The sequence below is a fragment of the Nothobranchius furzeri genome, chromosome 7 (genome assembly GCF_043380555.1).
Source record: "Nothobranchius furzeri strain GRZ-AD chromosome 7, NfurGRZ-RIMD1, whole genome shotgun sequence".
Classification (NCBI taxonomy): Eukaryota; Metazoa; Chordata; class Actinopteri; order Cyprinodontiformes; family Nothobranchiidae; genus Nothobranchius; species Nothobranchius furzeri.
Window position 1 is genome coordinate 56,905,208 of NC_091747.1, and position 20,490 is coordinate 56,925,697.

The following is a 20,490-nucleotide window of genomic DNA, read 5'->3' on the forward strand; positions in this document are numbered from 1 at the left end:
ATTAAACTTGTCATTTGTTTTAAGGACAATGGATCAAAGAAGCGTTTTTTATTAAGCTTAGAGGTGAAGAGTGAAGCTGTTTACACACAACCACAGAAGTTCTGCTGTGAAACGTAGTTTTACATTCAGGGATTTACACAGCTGACACATTTTAATGAAGTAAAAAGTTTGTGTGAAGAATAAAATTTTTATCTTCTCATGTAGATAAATGTAAAAATGTGTTTATTACCTTTTTGTCACCTGTGTTCTGATTTTCTCTGTAGGACTGCAGGTGTCCAGGTTCAGGAGAGGCTTTACCTGGTGGTCCTCCTGGGAGAGAGGCCTTCTACTGTTATCATGTTAATGTTATTTAGCCGTTTGATATTTGAACACATTTATTAAAACAAATACTAACTGATAACTCTTTCTGGTCATTGATTTTATCACCAGTTTTATTATTACAGATGTTTTTGAACATGTTACATGAACAAAAAATGAAAAGATGGTAAGGAGACAAGATTGATTATAATACGTTACACTTATTTACAGATCAAAACCAGTATGGACCAGTTATGTACGGTTAAAGCAGGATTAACCTGACTGACTCTTCCTGGATCATTTATTTAAACTGAGCGAGCAGGAAGTCTTTAACAGTGCAGCTGGATCTGCTGCAGGAGGATCCAGACGTAGACGGAGGGCTGGAGCAGACCCGTGGCTGGACGTTTCTGGTCAGAGGAACATCATACAGGACGGTCTGCAGAGAGCTTTGGGACGCTTCCTCTCACTGTCCACTCCATCGTCCATCTACAGGGCCTGCTGGGCTGGCTCAGACGACGGCTGTTACGTCTCTGTGAATGACTTGCCTGTTAACAGCAGTGGTGGTCTGCTGGTACCTCCTCCAGGACAGAGCACCACTGACCTCCTCCACACACATCTTCCTCAGACTCATCCTCCAGAACCACAGCTTCACCAGCACAGAGGCAGATGTGCAGCACAGTGCATGCTGACCTGTAATAGATTAAAAAAGAGGTTTTTATTGAAAAATGTAAAACAAACATAACCTGCAGTACACTGGTTCTGTTCAGTTTAAAGAAATGCAGCAGGGAATAGTTAAATAAAAACTACAGAGAATTTACATTTTTAAGGCACATCTAATCATTATTAGGCTTAAGTTGAAATAAATGCACATTGGAAACACTTCAATGCTATTTTATTAAAAAGCCTGTTTTTTATGTTTTACCCTCATTTGATGCAAAATAAGAAGTTCTAAGGTCCAATTAACATTAAAAAATGCCCTACTGCATTCAACATTTATAATGCATTTGGTTTATATTAATAACCTACATGATAATAATCTGTAGCAATGTGTTGTGTACATTTAACAAGTTCATTCTGTAGCTTAAAACGTACATGAAACCATCTAAAGTTAACATGTAAATCCTGAAAGCTTCTAGAATAAACAAAGTTACTTTACCTGAAAACGGTTGTGAACAAACGCTGCTGATGGACATGAAGCTGCTGTAGCTCCTTAAAATTCCTGCTCGATTTTCGCTAGCTTTAGCATTTTCCCTTTGCGTGTAGCTGCCGCCACGGCTGTGACGGACTACGGGCCACAGAGCCGCTAGGTTCAGGTGTTACACCAAATTCTGCAACCCATCACAATTTGTGACCCCAGGGGGCAGTGTTGCATTTTGTTGCGTCTGTACATCCTGAATTGGCATAAATGAAGACCGTAAGCTACGTAAAGAGCGTTTGTTAATGTTTATTGCAAACAAACGGGACAATAAATGCAGCGATAACCAGGGCTTTGACAAGAAATGTTTGCTAACGTTAAACATTGATTTTACAACATGCGAGGTCCGCAGGTAAAATGTTCAGAACTTCCATTTATTGAAATAAATTGTTGTGATCTACATCCTCAGTTTATTAGAAACCACTGCAGATTATCTGGTTGCTATGTTTTTTTTCCTGTCACACTCATATGTACTGGTGGAGATAAAAGGGAAATAAACTGACACAAACATCACAAAACGCCTTTTGTTGTTATTAGCTTTAGTGAAAATTAAAGCCATCTGCATTATTACTGAGATGCAGATGGTCACATTCTGTGATAGCCACTATCATATTGTATGACCTTACTGTAACTTCAGTTATAATGAGTTTTACATCACACAAACTGCATTTGACCTCTGACATCTGCATTAATACTGAGATGCAGATGGTCACATTCTGTCATAGCCACTATCATGTTGTGTGACCATGGTCCTCGCCGTACAACTTCCTCAAAGCTTACGTAGTTTACGGTTTTAACATAGCATCTTCTTTTATGCCAATTCAGGATGTGCAGACGCAACAAAATGCAACACATCCCCCTGGGGTCACAAATTGTGATGGGTCGCAGAATTTGGTGTAACACCTGTTTTGAGGTCGAGCAAGGACCCGGCCGTGCTAGACCGGCGAAGACCCGTACTCATAAGCATCCTGCCCGTGGGTTCGGACACACGAGCACCGTGTCCATACACAGTCTGAGTGATTGCTTTTGTCTGACTGAATTAGCAGCCACTGGCTCCACCCCGTTAGTCTTGACTGACGGACGGAGACATTCTGCTGTAAAGTGTCATTATGAAATAAATCAGCCATGGGAAAAAAACACTATTATGAACTAAAAGCTGTCTTTGTTAAAAAAAACGTTATGTAATAAAAACTGAATGAATTAAATAAAATGGCTCAATATTAATTTGGATTATTATGAAAAAAAGACTTTTGAAAAAACTTTATATTAATAAAGACATTTTAAAATAATGAAAAATATTTGATAATATTGAGCTTAGATTTTACATAACATTCTGTTATTTCATCATTTCATTATCAGATTACATGAATGTCTAATATTTCTTCATGTAGATATTTTATAATTTCTTATTTATTTATTGAATTTTGAATACTTTTGTGTTCCATAGATTATTGGGACTCCTCTAGAGGCACTCTGATGAAATTTGGTACCAACTATTAAAAAAAGCTCATTAACATTCAAATGATTAAACTGTGAAATAAAGCTCAAAAGGCTGAGGAAACCAACCAGGCGAGTGGTTCAAATTCAAATGTTGGCTTCAAAAAAAATTTTAATTCCAAAGGAGAATATTTCAAAAACCAGCGAAGATTCAAGCGGACGGTGGTTCACCAATGTGCTAATGGCTACTTCAGCAGATGTCTCCATGCTTGCATCAATTTTATAGTCAGACGTGTCATTTAGGATCCCATTGTTCATTCCAGGAGATAAAACATTGCAATTATTTTAAAAAATGCTTTTATTTGCAAATAATATTTTATAAATTTAGATGTTTCCAAGGAAGGTGCAGCGAAGGTTGGTAAAACCTCAACTTGACCCTAGTTGATGGGCTCAACCAGTGATCCCCAACTCCCTTCCCCGAGGGCTGGTGTCCAGCATGTTTTAGTTGTTTCCTTAATCCAACACACTTGATTCAGTTGTTCAGCAGCTCATCTAACTCTGCAGAGGCCCGCTGATTAAAATCAGGTGTGCTGAAGGAGGGAAACAGTAAAACATGCTGGATACCTTGGGAAAGGGAGTTGATCACATGTTTAGCGTGAGGATGGACGTGTGAATTAGTCGGTTTGAAAGTTTGTCTGATATGCAATTCTCAAATAAGTTTTAGAAAAACTGTGATATTGTTGGCTGGTTCCTCACTTCTTTGTTCATCAATCCATCAGACTGGCATTTAAATGATCTCATTTGGAATTAAAAAAACTACACGATTTGTTGCTATCCAGGTAATTCCTAATAATAATGCACACTCTGATCTATAATGATAGCACTGACAACGCCGACTGCAAATTGCTTTGGATCTTCTTGAATTTTCATCCTCTGGATAGCCTTGATAATTTACCAATAACTCTTTAATCCACACAAACAAAGCCATGTCTTTAGTACACAATGTATTGTTTTCATAAAGGTCTAAACTCCTAGCCTCAGTGGGTGAAAGGTTAAAATGGAGTGTGGAAGTTCTCTCCCATGGGTTATAACCTTATCAGAGACGCACTTAAACACCAGAACACACACACGTGAAAAGCCTTTCTTTGCTTGTTATTGGATGAGGCACACAAGCCTGAAGTGAGGCACTCAATGAATAGATCCTTATTGATTTCACCCAAACCGAGTATACTGTAGGGCCAATTCAGCCTCTCAACCACTCACTCACACTACACCTCCCCAACGAGCAACTGACCCCTGCCACACACACACACACACATACACACACACACACACACACACACACACACACACACACACACACACACACACACACACACACACACACACACACACACACACACACACACACACACACACCTTCAATCTTTAAAGCACCACATGCACACACAGACAACACAAACCCTCTCCACCACTCCAAGCCCTCTTAAATGACCTCATGTAGTAGGGTGAGGCTCTTCACATGTGTAGCAACAGCAGTGGAAACAGAGCAAAATATCGCCTCATTGATCCGTTGACAGCACCCAAAGGTCAACAAGGCCTCGTTCTCAGCAGGCTGAATCCTTCAAATCAGGTCGTGCTGGTAAACGATGAACCAGTGAGAAACCACAGAGTACTTGGACGAGATGAGCTATTTCAAGTATCCTTTCCCTCCCCATTTGACTTATACTTTTAGTTTGCTTGCTAACGCGCTTCAGTATAGAATTAGCATGTAGCTGGCTACTGCTGGAACTTATTAATAAAAAAGTAACTAAGAGACACAGCCTGTAACTGTTGGCGTTGTATTCTTTTTACTTGAGTGAATTTTGTTTATTTTTGTCCGGTAAAAAGAATCTAAATAAGCTCAAAAACCATATTGTGGTTTAGCAACAGCTCAGTACCAACATGTCATTGTGGGGTAATAATTAGCAGTTCAAATGGTTAAAGCTTAAAAAATATATATTGCAATTTTGAAATGTAGTTTGTAAAAATCTCAAGATGTTTTGCAAAGTTTCATGATAAAAATAGGTGTGGTGGGTTCAAATCGTAGAAGAGAAAGGCACGATAAGCCAAAGCCTAAAGTTGTGAATTTCCCTTTAACTAGTCTCATTGTCGTTAGAAATTCCTGATTTTAAACAGAAACTTCTTTTTTTTCAGAGCAGGACAGATTTTTTTCAGCTCTGTGTTGCCTCGTTTGATTTAAGTTGCCGCCTGACTATGTTCTCCATCCTCCCGCAGAACTCAACAATCCTTCCAAGGGCAGGAAATCCTCCAACTCCTGTCTGTTTCCACTGGCTACATTACACCGACAATGAGGAAGGTCAGCGGTTCAACTTCTGGCTTTTCCAGTCCACATGTGAAATATAAACTGTCCTTGAGCAACAAAGTGGCCCTCCATTTTCTCCGATGTATTCATTAGCGGGAATGAGTGTGAAAATAAACAGTGTTTGGCCTCTAAGACATTATAAACTCAGAACTGCAAATGTTCAAAATCATTATTAATAATAATAACAACAAATTTCATTTATAAAACCTAATAAGCCTCTTGAAATTTTTAGGAGTTGTCAACCAAAAAATGCAAAACATCAGAACAAGAATTTGCATGGGGATACTTAAAGGAGCACTACACATGATGCATAAAAGTGTCTCCATAATTTTATATCATTTAATCAAAAACGTGGAATTCTGTGTCCTACAAGCTGCTTTTGTTCAGGTTTCTGTACTGGATAGAGATTTCACAGTTTCCCAGGATATATTCATTTCTTTGTGAGCTGGTGTGAGTACTTGCTAGAACATCTGTGCAGTTTGTGTGTGTGTGTGTGTGTGTGTGTGTGTGTGTGTGTGTGTGTGTGTGCGCGCGTCACCAGGGTAATTAGGAATAGGAGGGAAGGGGAGATCAAAGGAGGCACTTTGCACCCTACGTCTCAGTTCTGATATGAGTTTGTGTATACATGCAAGTGTGCGCCTGCATGCGAGTTTATGTACGTGTGCACTTGTGTGATGATCTCCTCTGAGCTTTGATGCTGTAAGCTCCGCCGGTTAATGTACTACGGATAAAAATACTACAGCATGTAATCTGGCATTTATCCCTCGAGAGCAGAAGCCCAAAATGTGACACATGTCAAAAGGAAGGAGGAAGGAAAGGAGAGAAGAATGAGCACAAGGGGGAGGAGCGCTGGAGGTATGAGACCAGGAGGCTGTGTTTCTTCTTCAGCTCTGAGATGATTCAAAAGTTGTCAGTGATTTGGCATGTGCAAAGCCGTTGCTGCTAATTATTAGAAATTAAGTCAGCACAGAAAAACACAAAGAGCAGAAACCCATTGGATGTTATTTTTGTGTGTGCGTGTGCAGCGACGTGTGGATTAGGAGCAAAAACACAATGAAGCAAGACAGAAAACAATCTATAACATCTTCACTTATTCAAGAACATGTTAATAAATGATTAAAAGTCTGAAATCAAAGGACAAACGTCTAAATCTGAACACTTAAACAGTTAAAACTAGCCTATTTTTTTCTATTTCACGATTTAACTTTTCTGCCTCCAGAAATTAATAGAAAAATACTTGTTTATCAGCTGACTGGTTAATTTTACTGCTTCACGAAACAATTGAGACATTCACTGCAACAGTCAAGTGAAAATGCTGCTATTAGACATGGATGTGCACTATTGTTTGACACTATTGAATGAAACTGTAGGAAATAAATTCAATCCAAGAGATTTTTTTTATCCAAAACGTTTTAAAACTGTCCATGTGCACCAGGAGTACAAGCTTAAAATTAAATGAATAAAGAAATAAAGAATTAGCTCAATTATTCTAATTAGCAGACAAACAAGCCTGGTTGTATAAAATACACATGTACAAAAACTATACAACTAAACTAATTTTGTTAAACTAGTGATTGATTTTAGCTGCATTTACCCCTTCAGTACCTCTACAGCAACGTGCACATGATTCACGTTACCGGAAACCGAGAAGGCACGCGCCCATTAACAGATGAATGGGGCAGAAGAATTGGCGTTGTAAAGGTAATAACACAACTTTTTAACAGGCTACAAAGTATCAGAGAACAACCTGAATAAGTAAACAAGTGCACGGAAGTAAACAAGTGCACGGTTACGTAAAAATGAGTCTCTGACCTGTTTTATGTCGTTTCCGGTCAGTGCGTCCGGTTAAGGATTCGGCATCTTTACCAGCGGCACCAGAACGTCAGAAGCCCTTGAAAAAGTAAGTGTTACACTTTTTTGTTTGATTTTTATTTTTTTGGTTACCGGTAGTAACATAAAGTATAAACTGAAAAGAATTACCACCTTGATTCAGAGTGGATGGTTGGCTCATAAACAAAGCTGGAAGTTGCAAACTTAATTAGTCCAGTTCTTCTTCTTCTTCTTCTCATGTCCGTCTAAATGGCGGGTGGCAACCAACTGAAGGTGCATTACCGCCACCTACTGTGCAATTAGTCCAGTCCTTACACCTGTTCTGCTTTTGTTCCACCGGAAACCCTTTAGTCCTCAAAGAAAAAAGCTCAGTGGTTCCGTTGTTGGCACGTGTGCATAAAAAATGCAAGGCTCTTCAGATGGTCTCACGCCAAGATCTTTTATTAATTTTGGCGAAGGGATTAAACACTAAGTAATATATGTTATAATTTGGATCAACCAATAAATGTGGCTATGTAGCATCAACGCCTATGTTCTCTTTATGCCATTCTTAAACATTAGGGATGCACCAAAATGAAAATTTGTGGCCGAAACCAAAAATGAGGAAATCAAGGTGAAAAACCAAAACATTGAAATAATTATTAGAACCATAGCATGTATGGCTACGATGTGTACTAATCTCACTAAAATCAAGGCGTTGCAATAAATCAATTACAAAATCATGAAAATATTTATGTTGCACTGACATGTTGCATAACAATACACAATATAAATTAAAGCTCAAAATAAGATGTTTATCTTGACCAACTTGTGTACATTAATTAACATTAATCTATAAATGAATAAAAATTGTAAATTATTAATGTTCAGTCTTATAACTGAAAAGCTTGCTAAGCCTGCTATACACACACACACACACACACACACACACACACACAACCATAAATCCCACCCCAGGGTTAGTTACGTATGTCTTTTTCAAATCTATCCGAGGGTGTACAAAACACAGCAATATTTCTCTGTCATTGTTTTGTTTTTCTTTAATTGAAACAAAGCCAAAGTTGACAAGTTTTAAAGCATTATTAAATCTTTTTGTTTTGTTTTGTTTTTTGTTTTTTAAATTGATTCTTGAATTTTTCAGCTGATGCCACCATTGGTTACCATTGGAATAATGCACTACTTTTTAAAATCCATCTGACTCTGTAACTTGTTAGAGGGCATTTTCAACCTGCAGAGGACAGTTCGACGTCATCTTTATGGAAATAGTAAGAAAATTTCTGCTTTTTGCTCTTTTTGAAAGATTTTTATACATCATTGCCCATCTGAAGAACTTTTTTTTTTGAATTTTTGACTTTTGGAAACTTTAGATTTGAGCAGTTCTGTCATCAACATCTTTGCTATTAGTGCATGAATATTTGCAGCAGAATCATATTAATAATACAGGTGATTTGGAATGCCAGTGAGGTCTTTAAATGGAAATCAGAAGAGTTAAATATTTACAAAAGGACTGTGTTCTTAGCTGCCCACCACAGGGGCGGCATTAGGCCCGGCTACTTGGGCTGAAGCCCCGGATGTTTCATGGAAAGCCCCGGATCTAAATCGCGGAAGTAACATGCAGTACCAAAGTCCAACAGAGGGGGAGCAGCTGGCAGTAGTTTGTATACAGCCTGCCTGAACCTCCACCAATGAAGAAGAAGCCCTTCAGCAGCCGGCTTCTTCTGCAGTCTCTGCCTGAAACGCATGTGTGAAGATGGACATAAGGACGTTTTTTAGACCAAAAGTACAACGACAGAACCCCAGCTTTGATGAGACTGGTGTTGACTCAGGTTTGTGAGTCTTATTTGAAAATATTTGTTGTGCTGCTGGTTTGCCTAAAGTTAGCTGACTATCAGGTAAAGTTGTTGGGAGAAAGAAAGGGAATATTTACTATCATCTCACACTAAACACTAACAGGAACAATACTCTGCCCTGAATATGCTTCATATGTAGCTTCAGATTAAAAATTATGTGGTACAAGACATATATGATGTTGACTAGTGCGTGTCACGTGCGCGCGTGTGTGTGAGCGTGTGTTAAGCCCCGGATGTTCTTCAGTCCTTAATCTGCCCCTGGCCCACCATATCTTTACCAGAATTAGTTAAACAAGGCTACATCTTTCAATTGCCGATTTCCACAGCATTTTGTGTTCTTTTGAGTCTTCCAGAGGTTATTCCTGGACAGAGGAGTGACGTGTCTTCTATAAGAAAATGTCGTCACTGGAAGAGGTGGGTTGATTTCACTCATAGAGCTGAGCTTTTGGTCAAAAGTTTCGACATTTGTTAGTAAGTGAAACACATTTGGCAGATATTTAAAGAGCAAGTCACTCTCAAATCTACTTCTTTATGCTGATGAACTATATAAACGAGTGTCTAATCGTGCCGTAGACACGTGTAGTCTATAATTTCGCACTTTAGTGCATCTTAGTGAAAATTTAAATTTTCTGCCTAAAACTGTCAGTGTTGTGCCCTCTTCGGGTAAAAACTCTACACTGCATTTGAATTTACATCTGCCATCGCTGTTGGCTAAGAGGTACACTGTGATGTTAGCTGGTACATTATGATGTCACAATGCTGTTCTGAGCCTGTGTGCGTACTTGTTAGCGGCTCCACCGTCTCTAATTGTTTGTCTACTAATTAGTTGCCAGGCAACCGCATTTGTTGCATTTTTTCTAAAAGGAGGTAGGAGTGGAGTAAGAGTCTGGTATGGGGGTGACTTGCTCTTTAAACATTATCATGAAATCTGGTTGGTAGGAAACGTCTGAAGCATTTGAAAAATGTAGGCGATATTCCAACCTGTTATATAATGTTCAACTTATAAATTAGGTGTCTGTTGTGAAATTACTATGTTAACTCGTTCACTGCCATTGACGACTAAAGTCGTCATTTGCATTTTTTTTTTTCTGTGTGGGCATCGGAACGAGCCCCTGCATCGTGAGAACAAATAACCCAGCTCTAAAGCAGATCTTCATCCATGTACATCACACGTCACGTGATCAGGAAGCAGAAAATCTATGTGTTAGGAGATCGTTTTGGGCCGCTGCTGTAAAAAAAGTGAGGTGCGAACTAGAAAAGCTTCTGCCGATAACGATTCGACAACGGATTATGAAAGACCGGATAACACTCGAAACGCAAAGCAGTCGGTTGATCTCTACTGGTTGCTCATACATTATTCCCTACAGGGTCCACCTATGTGTGCCAGCCCTTTGTGGTGTGGAGTGAGGGATCATATCTGTACCTGGGGTGTATGGAGGCGAGAATACCTCAGACACTCACTTTTTTCTACTTAAACTGCTTTTTCAGCTCGTTTAGCAATGGCAAATGGATGTTGTTTCAGAGGGAAGTTGTGATTGGTCTGGAGGAAATGTGCTTGGGTGGCAAGTGTCAAAGTAACATGCATGTGAATCTCAGGATGCTGGTGTTTCCATTTCTACGCCAGACAATGAGCAGTGAAGCTCCAGTTTCTTGTCAGTGATCTTGAGGTTGTAGGTAATTGGTGCATTTTCTACAGCTGCAATTATACCATAAAATCACATTCCCTAAAAATTCTCATTCAACAGATCGGAGTAGGGGGGCATGTTTTAAAAAATGTGGCAGAAGAGATGGTGAGTTACTTGGGAAGTCTGTCTACCTCAGATGGAAAGGAGGCACATTATTGAAGGTGGAAATGAGCGAATGAGCATATGAGTAAGTGAGACAGCTGTTTGAGGCAGTAGATGTGGGTCTGGGCAAATAAGTGAGGGAAAGTACGACTCTACAAAGCTACCAATTGGGGATGGGAGAATAGGATAGCTGGAAGTGAAGACCATACGTCAGTTGGCCCTAATTGAGCATTTCTCCTACGCTCTCAACTTGCTACTGACACATCGCCCTACGGTCCTTTGGGAGAACACTGGCTCCGCGTCATGTAGAAAACGAGAGTGATGAATGATAACGGGAGCGGTGCATGGTGCTTGTCACTTCTCCTTCCCTGGGTTTTCGCCCACAGTCCTTGTGACTCACTGTTGGACTGAGTTTCACCAACTTTTGAGGTATCCAAGTCGCCAACTCAGCTTTCTCCTAAACACCGCAAATGCTTGTTGCTTGAAAGAAGGAGTGACATACTGCTGACAACTAAACTGCTACAAGTTCTCGAAGCGGATGAGAAAAATTCGGGTAGCAAACAGGCAGAATAATTTGGTGAAAGCTACTCTTTGCTCTATTGAGCCAGAGACCTAACCTAAATGTCCTGGTTGAGTTGGTTATGGCAGAGACAGAACAGAGGTTGTATCTCTGCTTGAAATGAGGAGACACTTGGTGTGCTTTCATTATTTAGGTTGGTTTATAAAAGAGGTTTCCAGTCATGGGAGAAGGCTCTATGGTTTAGAGACATTTTTTTATCAAAAAGACTAGAAACACAGTCAAAACTCTGCCATGTCTTTATTAGTTGTTATATGGATCCTTCCATATTATATTACCTGCTATTGTCATAAACAAGTAAAGTTGTGTACCTGCCATTTGGGCCAGTCACAGTAATATTGTGATAAATAAACATGCATGAAGAGAGAATCCTGTGATGAAATGTGGGTACTGCAGTCCATGTTTCCAAACAAACAAGTCCTCTCTGAAGGATTCTCCTCCTCTTCCTGAGTTATCATGGCTTTTGCACGTTACAAATAAGATTCTTGATGATGAGTGAAGACGTGTCATACACAGTAAGTAGATAAGTAGAAAAAGACATTTCACTGTAATATCGAGTTGTTGGTAATCGACAAAGTAGCTTTAGATATTTTCAGAGCAGACTATTTGTTTCTAATTTATCGTTAGCATTGTTAGCTCAACGTTAGCCTATAGCTAACCCTATATTAGGGTAAAACAAAAAGATGCCATGGCTTCTTAAGGGTACAAGAAATAACTCATGAGGTGCAAATTTTACTGGCTTTGGTTCATGCTGCTTTTCGCCGACCGGTGTTACAGATGCTGGTGCAGCAGCGAACATCTTTTGCCGGTGCAGATTTGGCAACGCCACGAGCTCACAGAGTGAAAACAATGGCTACGTCCCTCTAACTGGCCTTCAGTCAACTGGCTAAGGAAATCTGTTTCAATGTAACCTTCATTCCAACTTGATTGAGATATTAGACTGTTTTGTGATATTTAACATACAGCGTCACACAGTTTCTTCTTATGTTGTTGGGAGAGATCAAACCTCATGCATCACCATTTTGGTTCATGTTTTGGAGTAGAAAAATGCTGAATGCAACATGCTAGTATTGTTTTAGTCGTAGTTGGCAATATTACATGAAAATATGCTGATTTCAAATTTTCATTTGTTTATATTACTGTAGTGCTAAAGTTTGTAAGCTAAATATTTAAATTTAAGTCAATTAAAACATGGAAACATGCAAAATAATTCAGACCATAACAAAAACTGAGTTGATGGTTTGTCTCAAAAAATGAACATTTTGTAATTATAGCTGCAACTCCTTAGCTGTTTCACTAATTCACTGACTGCTTGTGTTTTCGGACTAAATAACAGAGGTGTGACCAAGTCACTGCTTTGCAAGTCACAAGTAAGTCACAAGTCTTTCCAGTCAAGTCAAACCAAAGTCAATGAATTGGAAGTCCAAGTTAAGTGAGAGTCCTTAACTTTGAATTTTCAAGTCATAATCAAGTCATCTGTCCAACTTCAATTTAATGACGATGATAATAAATAAAGTCCAGAAATAAAGCGTCTTAAAGCTTAAATTATTTGCTCAAAAGAGTAGAAAGTGCAACTGAAATTGATTATAAACCAAGTGCTGCTGCATGTTTGTCCGTGTCGTGCCACTTTTGTGCCAACATATCAGATATGCTGTCATCATCAAGTCAATACATGCAAGTCGATTCAAGTTGCAGGTCAGTGGCGTTCAAATCTGGGTCAAGTCATAAGTCTTTATAGATTTTATCAAGTCAAGTCAGAAGTCATTAAAATGACTCGAGTCTGACTCCAGTCCAAGTCATGTGACTCGAGTCCACACCTCTGCCAAATAAAAAATTGCATCACAAATTTTTTTTAAATTTTATATCCTTGCCCTATAAAGCTCCCCATCCTTTGTTTCTTTGCAATAAATGCATCACATTTTAGTACTGCTTACTAAGTAATCGTCAAAGGTGCAAACACCAACTTTCTGTCATTTTCCAGAGGAGCTGGAATGTAAAAGGTCAAGAGAAGAGAAAATTATAGTGCAAGAAATAAAGAATCCATCTTAAAAGTTAGGAGTGTTGATTTAAACCAAATATAACTTAGTTGATTGTTGAGGGGAATATTTTACAAGAAAATCAACTATGGGTTGTGAACCTGAGAGAAGCGATTTCATAAGCACCAAAGCCTTATTTTTTTTCTAAAAAGAGTCAAATACAGCCCATTACCCGATAATTTTCAGTTCAAACCTCCCTCCACACATTTCCATTATTTTGCATCTGTGGAATAAAAGCTGTGGAATGCAAATGCTGAGTACACATCAAAAAACAGACTTTGTCAGGCCATTTGGGCAATGAGAAGCAGGTGGAGTAAAGAGTAAGGTTGAAGAGGTGCACACACACACACACACACACAGCGCTTTGTTCCCCCGGGTAGACCATGGAGCCGTCAGAACCACTCTGATTTTGAATTAGCTCTGATTGGCTGTCATTGCAGTGTGTTCTACACAGCTGAGACCACTCAAAACCACATAGATGCACAAACATACACGCAAGCACATACACACAAGCACACACACACACACACACAATATCATATATGCACACAAACACATCCACTTTTATGGCCAGGGCATCATGTTTCACTAAACTGCTGAGTTCTCTGGGTTGTAACTAGGGCTGTTTTAAGAGCTGTGGTTGAGTGAGTGTGTGCGTGTGCGTGTGCGTGTGTGTGTGTGTGTGTGTGTGTGTGTGTGTGTGTGTGTGTGTGTGTGTGTGTGTGTGTGTGTGTGTGTGTGTGTGTGTGTGTGTGTGTGTGTGTGAGTGAAAGAAGAGAATGTGCACATGCAATCTATTCACATTCAAAGCAGAAACACTCTTTCAAAGGCCCGTATCAGTGACATAAAAGCAAGAGTCTTTCTTGCTGAAGCTTTTGGGTTAGCTCTCCATCAAACATGACTTCTTGTCTGCATTCAGCAATCTAAATTATTTCTCTTCTCAAACTCAAATTATAGGGGAAACAACATAAATAATAAAGGGGTGATTCTAATTTTTAAATATCAACAAAATATTTATTTTCTTGTCAAAAATGAATGCTTTCACAAATACATGCACACATTTACATAAACCTGTGGAGAACCAGATTTAGAGACTCTGATCCGGTTAGGTCACTTTTGATGTACTTTATGTGAATTTGTTTTGACTTTAATTGAATAAACCCACCAATGTATGTGTTACAGAGTAGGAACACAGAAGAACAAATCCGTCATCCATCTATACAAATATCTCTAAATACATAAGCAGATGAAAAACAGCTTTCTTCAGATGCGAACATGAATTTTGCGTTAAGTTGTGAGGAGAAAGGACTCTTGAGAAGATTCTTTATAATGCATCATCACCACCTGGAGGTGAAAACATGTACTACATAGTTTTGTTTTCTTTTCAAGGCCTTTATAGAATAAAACTAATCAGTCGAAGTCCAGCTCAACTCAAACATTAGCACTTTTTCTGCAAAATAGTTTTTTATCATTGAACTTTTGTATTTTTAAAGAGCAAATTGCAGGTAAAATGTTTTTCTAATTCATATAAAATGCTGTCCAAAAATACTATTTAAAAAGCTTATTGTTGATATTTGGTTTTAAAATACATAACAGAGTTTTTTAGTAAAAAGAGGCCTTTCTCAGCAAAGTTTTTTTCTAAATGTGAACCTCTGACGTAACCAACGGGAGTCAGAAGCTCGGCGCTGCCTCACCTCAGTGTGGAGATTGGCTAGTTTTAGGGTAGAGAGGTCATGTGATCCAGTCAGTGTGTGTTTACTAGTGTAGGATTGTGTTCATGTTGATAAACTAGAGATTGTGAAAGCTGTACCAACTCCAGCCTGTCTGGACATCGAGTCCACGGGTTTCCAGATGAGAGAAACATTGCCTCTATCTCCGTGCCTGAGGGCGTTTAGTTCAGCTGAAAAGACGGACTTCTGTAGTCCGCATCTGTCGGTTCCGGGTCAGGGAGGTCCGCGCTGGGCTCCAGAGACCCGTGACAGGGTTTACAAAACTAAATGCGGATTTCAGGAGCTCAGATCACCATCAGAACCAAACTCCAGAAGAGACGTGCGGCTCAGCCGGGTTGGAACCGGACCAGAATCGCCGCCTGGACCACCAGGAGAGGATGCGTGGCTTTTAAAAATACCAGCTTGACTGTCTCGCTCGTGTTTGGGTCAAATCCAGCTCACAGAGGTCCGCATGAGCTCCAGAACCGGATCACAGGCTTCTCTCTCTCAGCTCAGTTGACCAGCCGAGCAAGCTTTCTGGATCGGAACCAGATCAGAACCACCTGGATTAAGCTAACAGGACTCCCTCAGATGACGTCACTTGGTTTGGCCAAGCACACTGGCGGGTGCTTCTGGAGGCCCAGCTCCCACTGGAGGATCCACTGCTGGATGGGCTCTCAGAAGCTTCGAGCCTGATCCAGCCCAAGGAGAGGAGGATAAAAGATGTGGATCCAGAGATGACCCCCACAGGCAGGCTCAGGTGTTGCACCTAGCGGGTTAGCGTTGGTGGCTCACTCCACCATCTCGGGAGCACCCCAGGAAGGGCAGGGGCTAAACCCCCTCCCTTTGCTGGTCAGAATGTGCAATGGCACATGTGCTTAATCTGCCCGCCTGCGAAGTGCATGAAGAGTAGGGAGTAGATAGCCTGTTTTTATTGTTTTATCGGGGGTCTCTCTTGTTTTGATGTGATCCTCGCTTTTAAAGAAAAAGTTTTAAAAGTTACTATTGTGTCCTGTACTAACTTTTATCCTTTTTCTTTCATTTATGTGTGGGGGTGTCACGGCTGCCAGCCTGAAGAGGGAAAAAGCAGCCAGGATCACCCAGCTCTGGTGATTGACTGGACACCGCCCCTCTCCTCTCTTCCAGGCTGCTGAGGAGCACAGCTGAGCTGAATCCTCCTGATGAGCCACACCTAGGATAAAAAGGCTGTGCCTTCAGCAGTCTGGGAGACGGCAGTGCAGGGGTTCTGCTGTTCTCCATTCTTCGTTTTGTTTTAACCCGTTCGTTCGATCCTTCGTTTTGATGAGTTTAACTTTTATAGTTAAACTCTTGAGTGATCCTGTGGGATCTTGTGTTCGTTGGTTTTTAAGGTTAACTTCGTTTGTTGCAATTTTATTGACTTCGTTTTTAAAACACCTTCTGTTCCGGTAAAACTTTAAACATAAGTTTTAACCAGGTGTTTTATGTCAATGAATTGTTTTAGAACTTTTATCAACTTTGTGGATTTAGAAACACCTTCTGTTTTGGTGAAACTTTTAATAAGTTTTAACCAGGTGTTTTTAATGTTGGTAACTGCTCTTTTAAAGTTAACCTTTTTTAGAGTATTTTTGTTTAGCATTATCTTAATAATGCTCGCCATCTGTTTGCTTGTGTTTTTTAATACCTTTTTGTACAAATAAACCCATTTTAAACTCCTCCGCGAGTTTTTATGATATCCCCATCCTTCACATTTTACCATCTCATGTCGGGGACGTAACATAAATGGGCCAGTCATCCACGAAGCCATCTGTTGTTTAAAACCTTGAAACAAATAAAACACCATTAAAATACCACCACCAGGGATTGTACATTCCTTCACGGTCTGCTGTTAAAATAAAAATCCCGGACGAGCCCCCATTTTACTGGTGGCCTCTGGCTGCGTGTAAGTCAGCCAGCGGTCACGTCCAGAGCGGGGCTGACAGGCCATGGGCCACAGGGGCTAAAGGAAACAGGAATCTAACAGCAATTCCACCTGAAACAGAATAATTAAAATTAGAATCATGGTTATGAATGATGTATTGAAATGAACGGACCTTTAGCCAGACTGGAAAAATTGCTTATGGTTATAACGGAGAGAAAAAGAACAAAAGTCCCACCGCATGAGGATTAGGAGAAGTGCCAGCTGGTGAATTAATTTTTCAGTTTTCAGATGTGCTCTAACCACATATCACCATTAGGGTACGCCAAAGTACCTTTCTTATTCTTTACACTATTTTAAATAATAAATTACAGCAAAAATACAATGTGTTTTCAGTTACAGTTTAAATCTGTAATACCTGTCTGTACCAGGCAGCTCAAAGATGAGGCAGGGTAAAACAACCAAGCACCGGTGGTTAGCACAGCTAGCAAGCCAGAGGTGGACTGTGGAGAGCTTCTGGCCGAACGTCCTGAGGGAGAGCGGCCAGGATCGTGTAGCAGTCAGGTGGAGAGTGGAGATTTCCAGCTGAGATTGGGAAGTGGAGGAGTCTGAAGGAAAACGGAACCAGGTGCTGCCAGGGGTGGACTGGGACCAAAATCCAGCCCTGGCATTTTTTGTCAAGACCAGCCCAATACAGTATCAGTGGAAATTTCATCCAAGCCCACAAATCTCACAGCATCTCTTCTGTTGCATACGACAAAGGAGTCCTATTCCTTGATAGCAATTAACACATAAAGCACGTAAGCGTGAGCTCAAGGACTAAACCTAACAGCTATATCAGTCAGTCTTTATTCATTATAGTGACGAATCACAACAGAAGTTATGTCATAACTAGGGGTGGGACAAGACTGGCAGGAAGAACCTTCCTGATACCCTTTCAGTTTATAGTCTGTGACTGTGAAAATGTTTTATGATTTCATAAAACATAGAAAAATTACAAACTCACCTTACTAGAGGAGATAAACAGCTGAACTTTTATGCAGTGATGGCAGAAAATGGAGGCAAAGAGAGAGAGGAAGTCCTCGAATGTGGACGGAGGGGCAACAACTCCTCAAGCTCTTAAATGTCAAGTGGTCCACCTGAGAGGGACATGGAAACATCAAGTCTCAAATAGGGATGGACATTATATCGGCATCACTCAGAACCACACATAACAAACCAATAGAGGGCAGACTTTGACAACATTTAAGAGCAGATGGGTTGCTCACTTTCATTCAATAGCTTTAGCTATTTTAACTTTTATTGTAAACAAATGTTTTATTTTTCATTGTGGCAATATTGTTTGTTCTTTTGATGATTTATTTTGACTTTTTGATGGAATCTGCAGATAAAATGGTCATAAATGGGAATGACTACAGGAAAATGATGAGATGCATTTTTCAAAAATAGAAATTCCTTCTTTGAAATGAGTATTCTTAGAGGTTTTTAAAGGTTTCTGAATAATACCCGCAAAAATGAAGCCCGACTTGGGTTGTCAAGCTGAATGAGGAAGTTGCTCAAGAGAAGGAAAACCGGTCTGGCCGCACATGTTATTACAACACCTTTGACTTGTAAAGAGAAAAGATCGAAGCAGAGGTGTGAAACTGCAGTTCCGTACTCAGCGCTAACATTTTAGACTGACAAGATGATGAAGAAACTTTTAACCCTCTTGTCGCTTTCTGCTTTTGTCAGTTTAATCATTTTCTCAGCATTTTTATACAATGGCAATAGGGCCTCTATGGCTTTTGTTAGTGTTTCACGAATCGTCAAAAGTAAGACTGGGATACATTTATGGACTACAAAAGAAAATCTCAAGGACTCCAATATGCTTCAAGGAACCACTGTGATGGGGAAACCTCCCTGGAAAGAGATTAAAACGGTTCAGAACACCACACAGGTGCCCGCTTCTTCAGGGAAAAGCTTGGAGTTGTGCCCTGAAACTCCACCAAACCTCGTGGGTCCACTGTTTGTGGAGTTTAGTACTAAAAGGACTCTGGAGCAGGTCAGGGAGGCAGTTGGTGGTCCTCTTCAGGAGGGGGGACGGTACAAGCCACCAGAATGCATCTCACGACACAAGGTAGGTTAAAAACTCCTGGCATCGGCACTGTGAATATTCCTTTCTCCATTGATCTAAATCTGGATTAAGTAAATGAAACAGGAACCTGTACAGTACCTCCCATAACAAGAATAGTTGATGTAAAGGAGAAGTTAACAAGTTCACATACCAATAAAAGTTGTAATTATTCATTCCAAATAGGAACTTATGTCACTTCATTAGGAGCTGCAATGTTATTAGGTGCTGTGTTGATTCAGGAAAGTTATTCTACAGTGTTGTTTACCCTTGAAAGAATCATGTATGTTTCATCCAGCTTTTGTTTGACATAATTTAAATTTAACAATGAAAAATCAAAATTACAACTTAAAGCTAAATATTATAGAACATGCATTAAACGGCTTATTTATTTTTTCATCTTTGCACATTTTTCATCATGAATTCAATAAAAGTCACAAGTTTTTTTATATATATATTTTTAGTATACATTCTTTCTAATATGAAATAAGACTATTTCACAGAAATGATTGAAATCCTAATTTCTCTTTACAACATCTAATTATTCTTTAGGTGGCAGTTATCATCCCATTCCGAAATCGGCACGAGCATCTGATTTATTGGCTTTATTACCTCCATCCCATCCTGATTCGACAACAGCTGGACTACGGCGTGTACGTCATCAACCAGGATGGGGAAGGTGTGTTTAACCGGGCCAAACTCATGAACGCAGGATACGTGGAAGTACTTAAGGAATATGACTACGACTGTTTTGTCTTCTCTGACATCGACTTGGTGCCAATGGACGACCGGAACTTCTACAAATGCTTTGACAATCCGAGGCACTTGGCCGTGGCAATGGACAAATTTAACTTTCACTTACCCTATAATACCTACTTTGGAGGGGTCTCGTCTTTGTCCAAACAACAGTTCACAAAGATAAATGGCTTCCCAAACACTTACTGGGGCTGGGGTGGCGAGGACGATGACATCTACAGACGAGTCATCTACTCCGGAATGCAGATTTCCCGACCAGACTCGTCGACTGGCATGTATAGGATGGTCAAGCACGAACGGGACCTGCACAATGAGCCTAATCCACAAAATCCTTGGAAAATCAACAGCGCTCAGCAGAATATGAAATCAGACGGGCTCAATTCGCTCAGTTACACAGTGAAGGATGTTCGTAGGGATCGATTGTTCACAATGATTACTGTGGATATTCAGGCTCCACCAAGTTGAGCAAGGCTGTCCTAAACTAGGGAAAATTGGTGTTTCACCGGGCATTTATTCACATTCTAAAGAAAAGGTGGATGGTACTTTTCGACTCTTTGTATTTGAGCGTTGGACTGGTTTTCTTGGTGTGGGTGTGTCTGTGGAAGCCATCTTTGAGTGTGGGCCCAGGTGGCCGCACACCGAAT

The 20,490-nt window shown here is 40.0% G+C and overlaps 1 protein-coding gene across 1 annotated transcript; it reads left to right on the forward strand.

Annotated features, from left to right (window-relative positions):
- The first annotated feature begins 18,449 nt into the window (after positions 1–18,449).
- Positions 18,450–20,490, forward strand: LOC107382995 (beta-1,4-galactosyltransferase 1). The gene is made up of 2 exons (XM_015955390.3): positions 18,450–19,096; positions 19,643–20,490. Exons 1-2 carry the CDS (start codon positions 18,665–18,667, stop codon positions 20,309–20,311), a joined length of 1,101 nt encoding a protein of 366 aa, XP_015810876.1. The 5' UTR covers positions 18,450–18,664; the 3' UTR covers positions 20,312–20,490.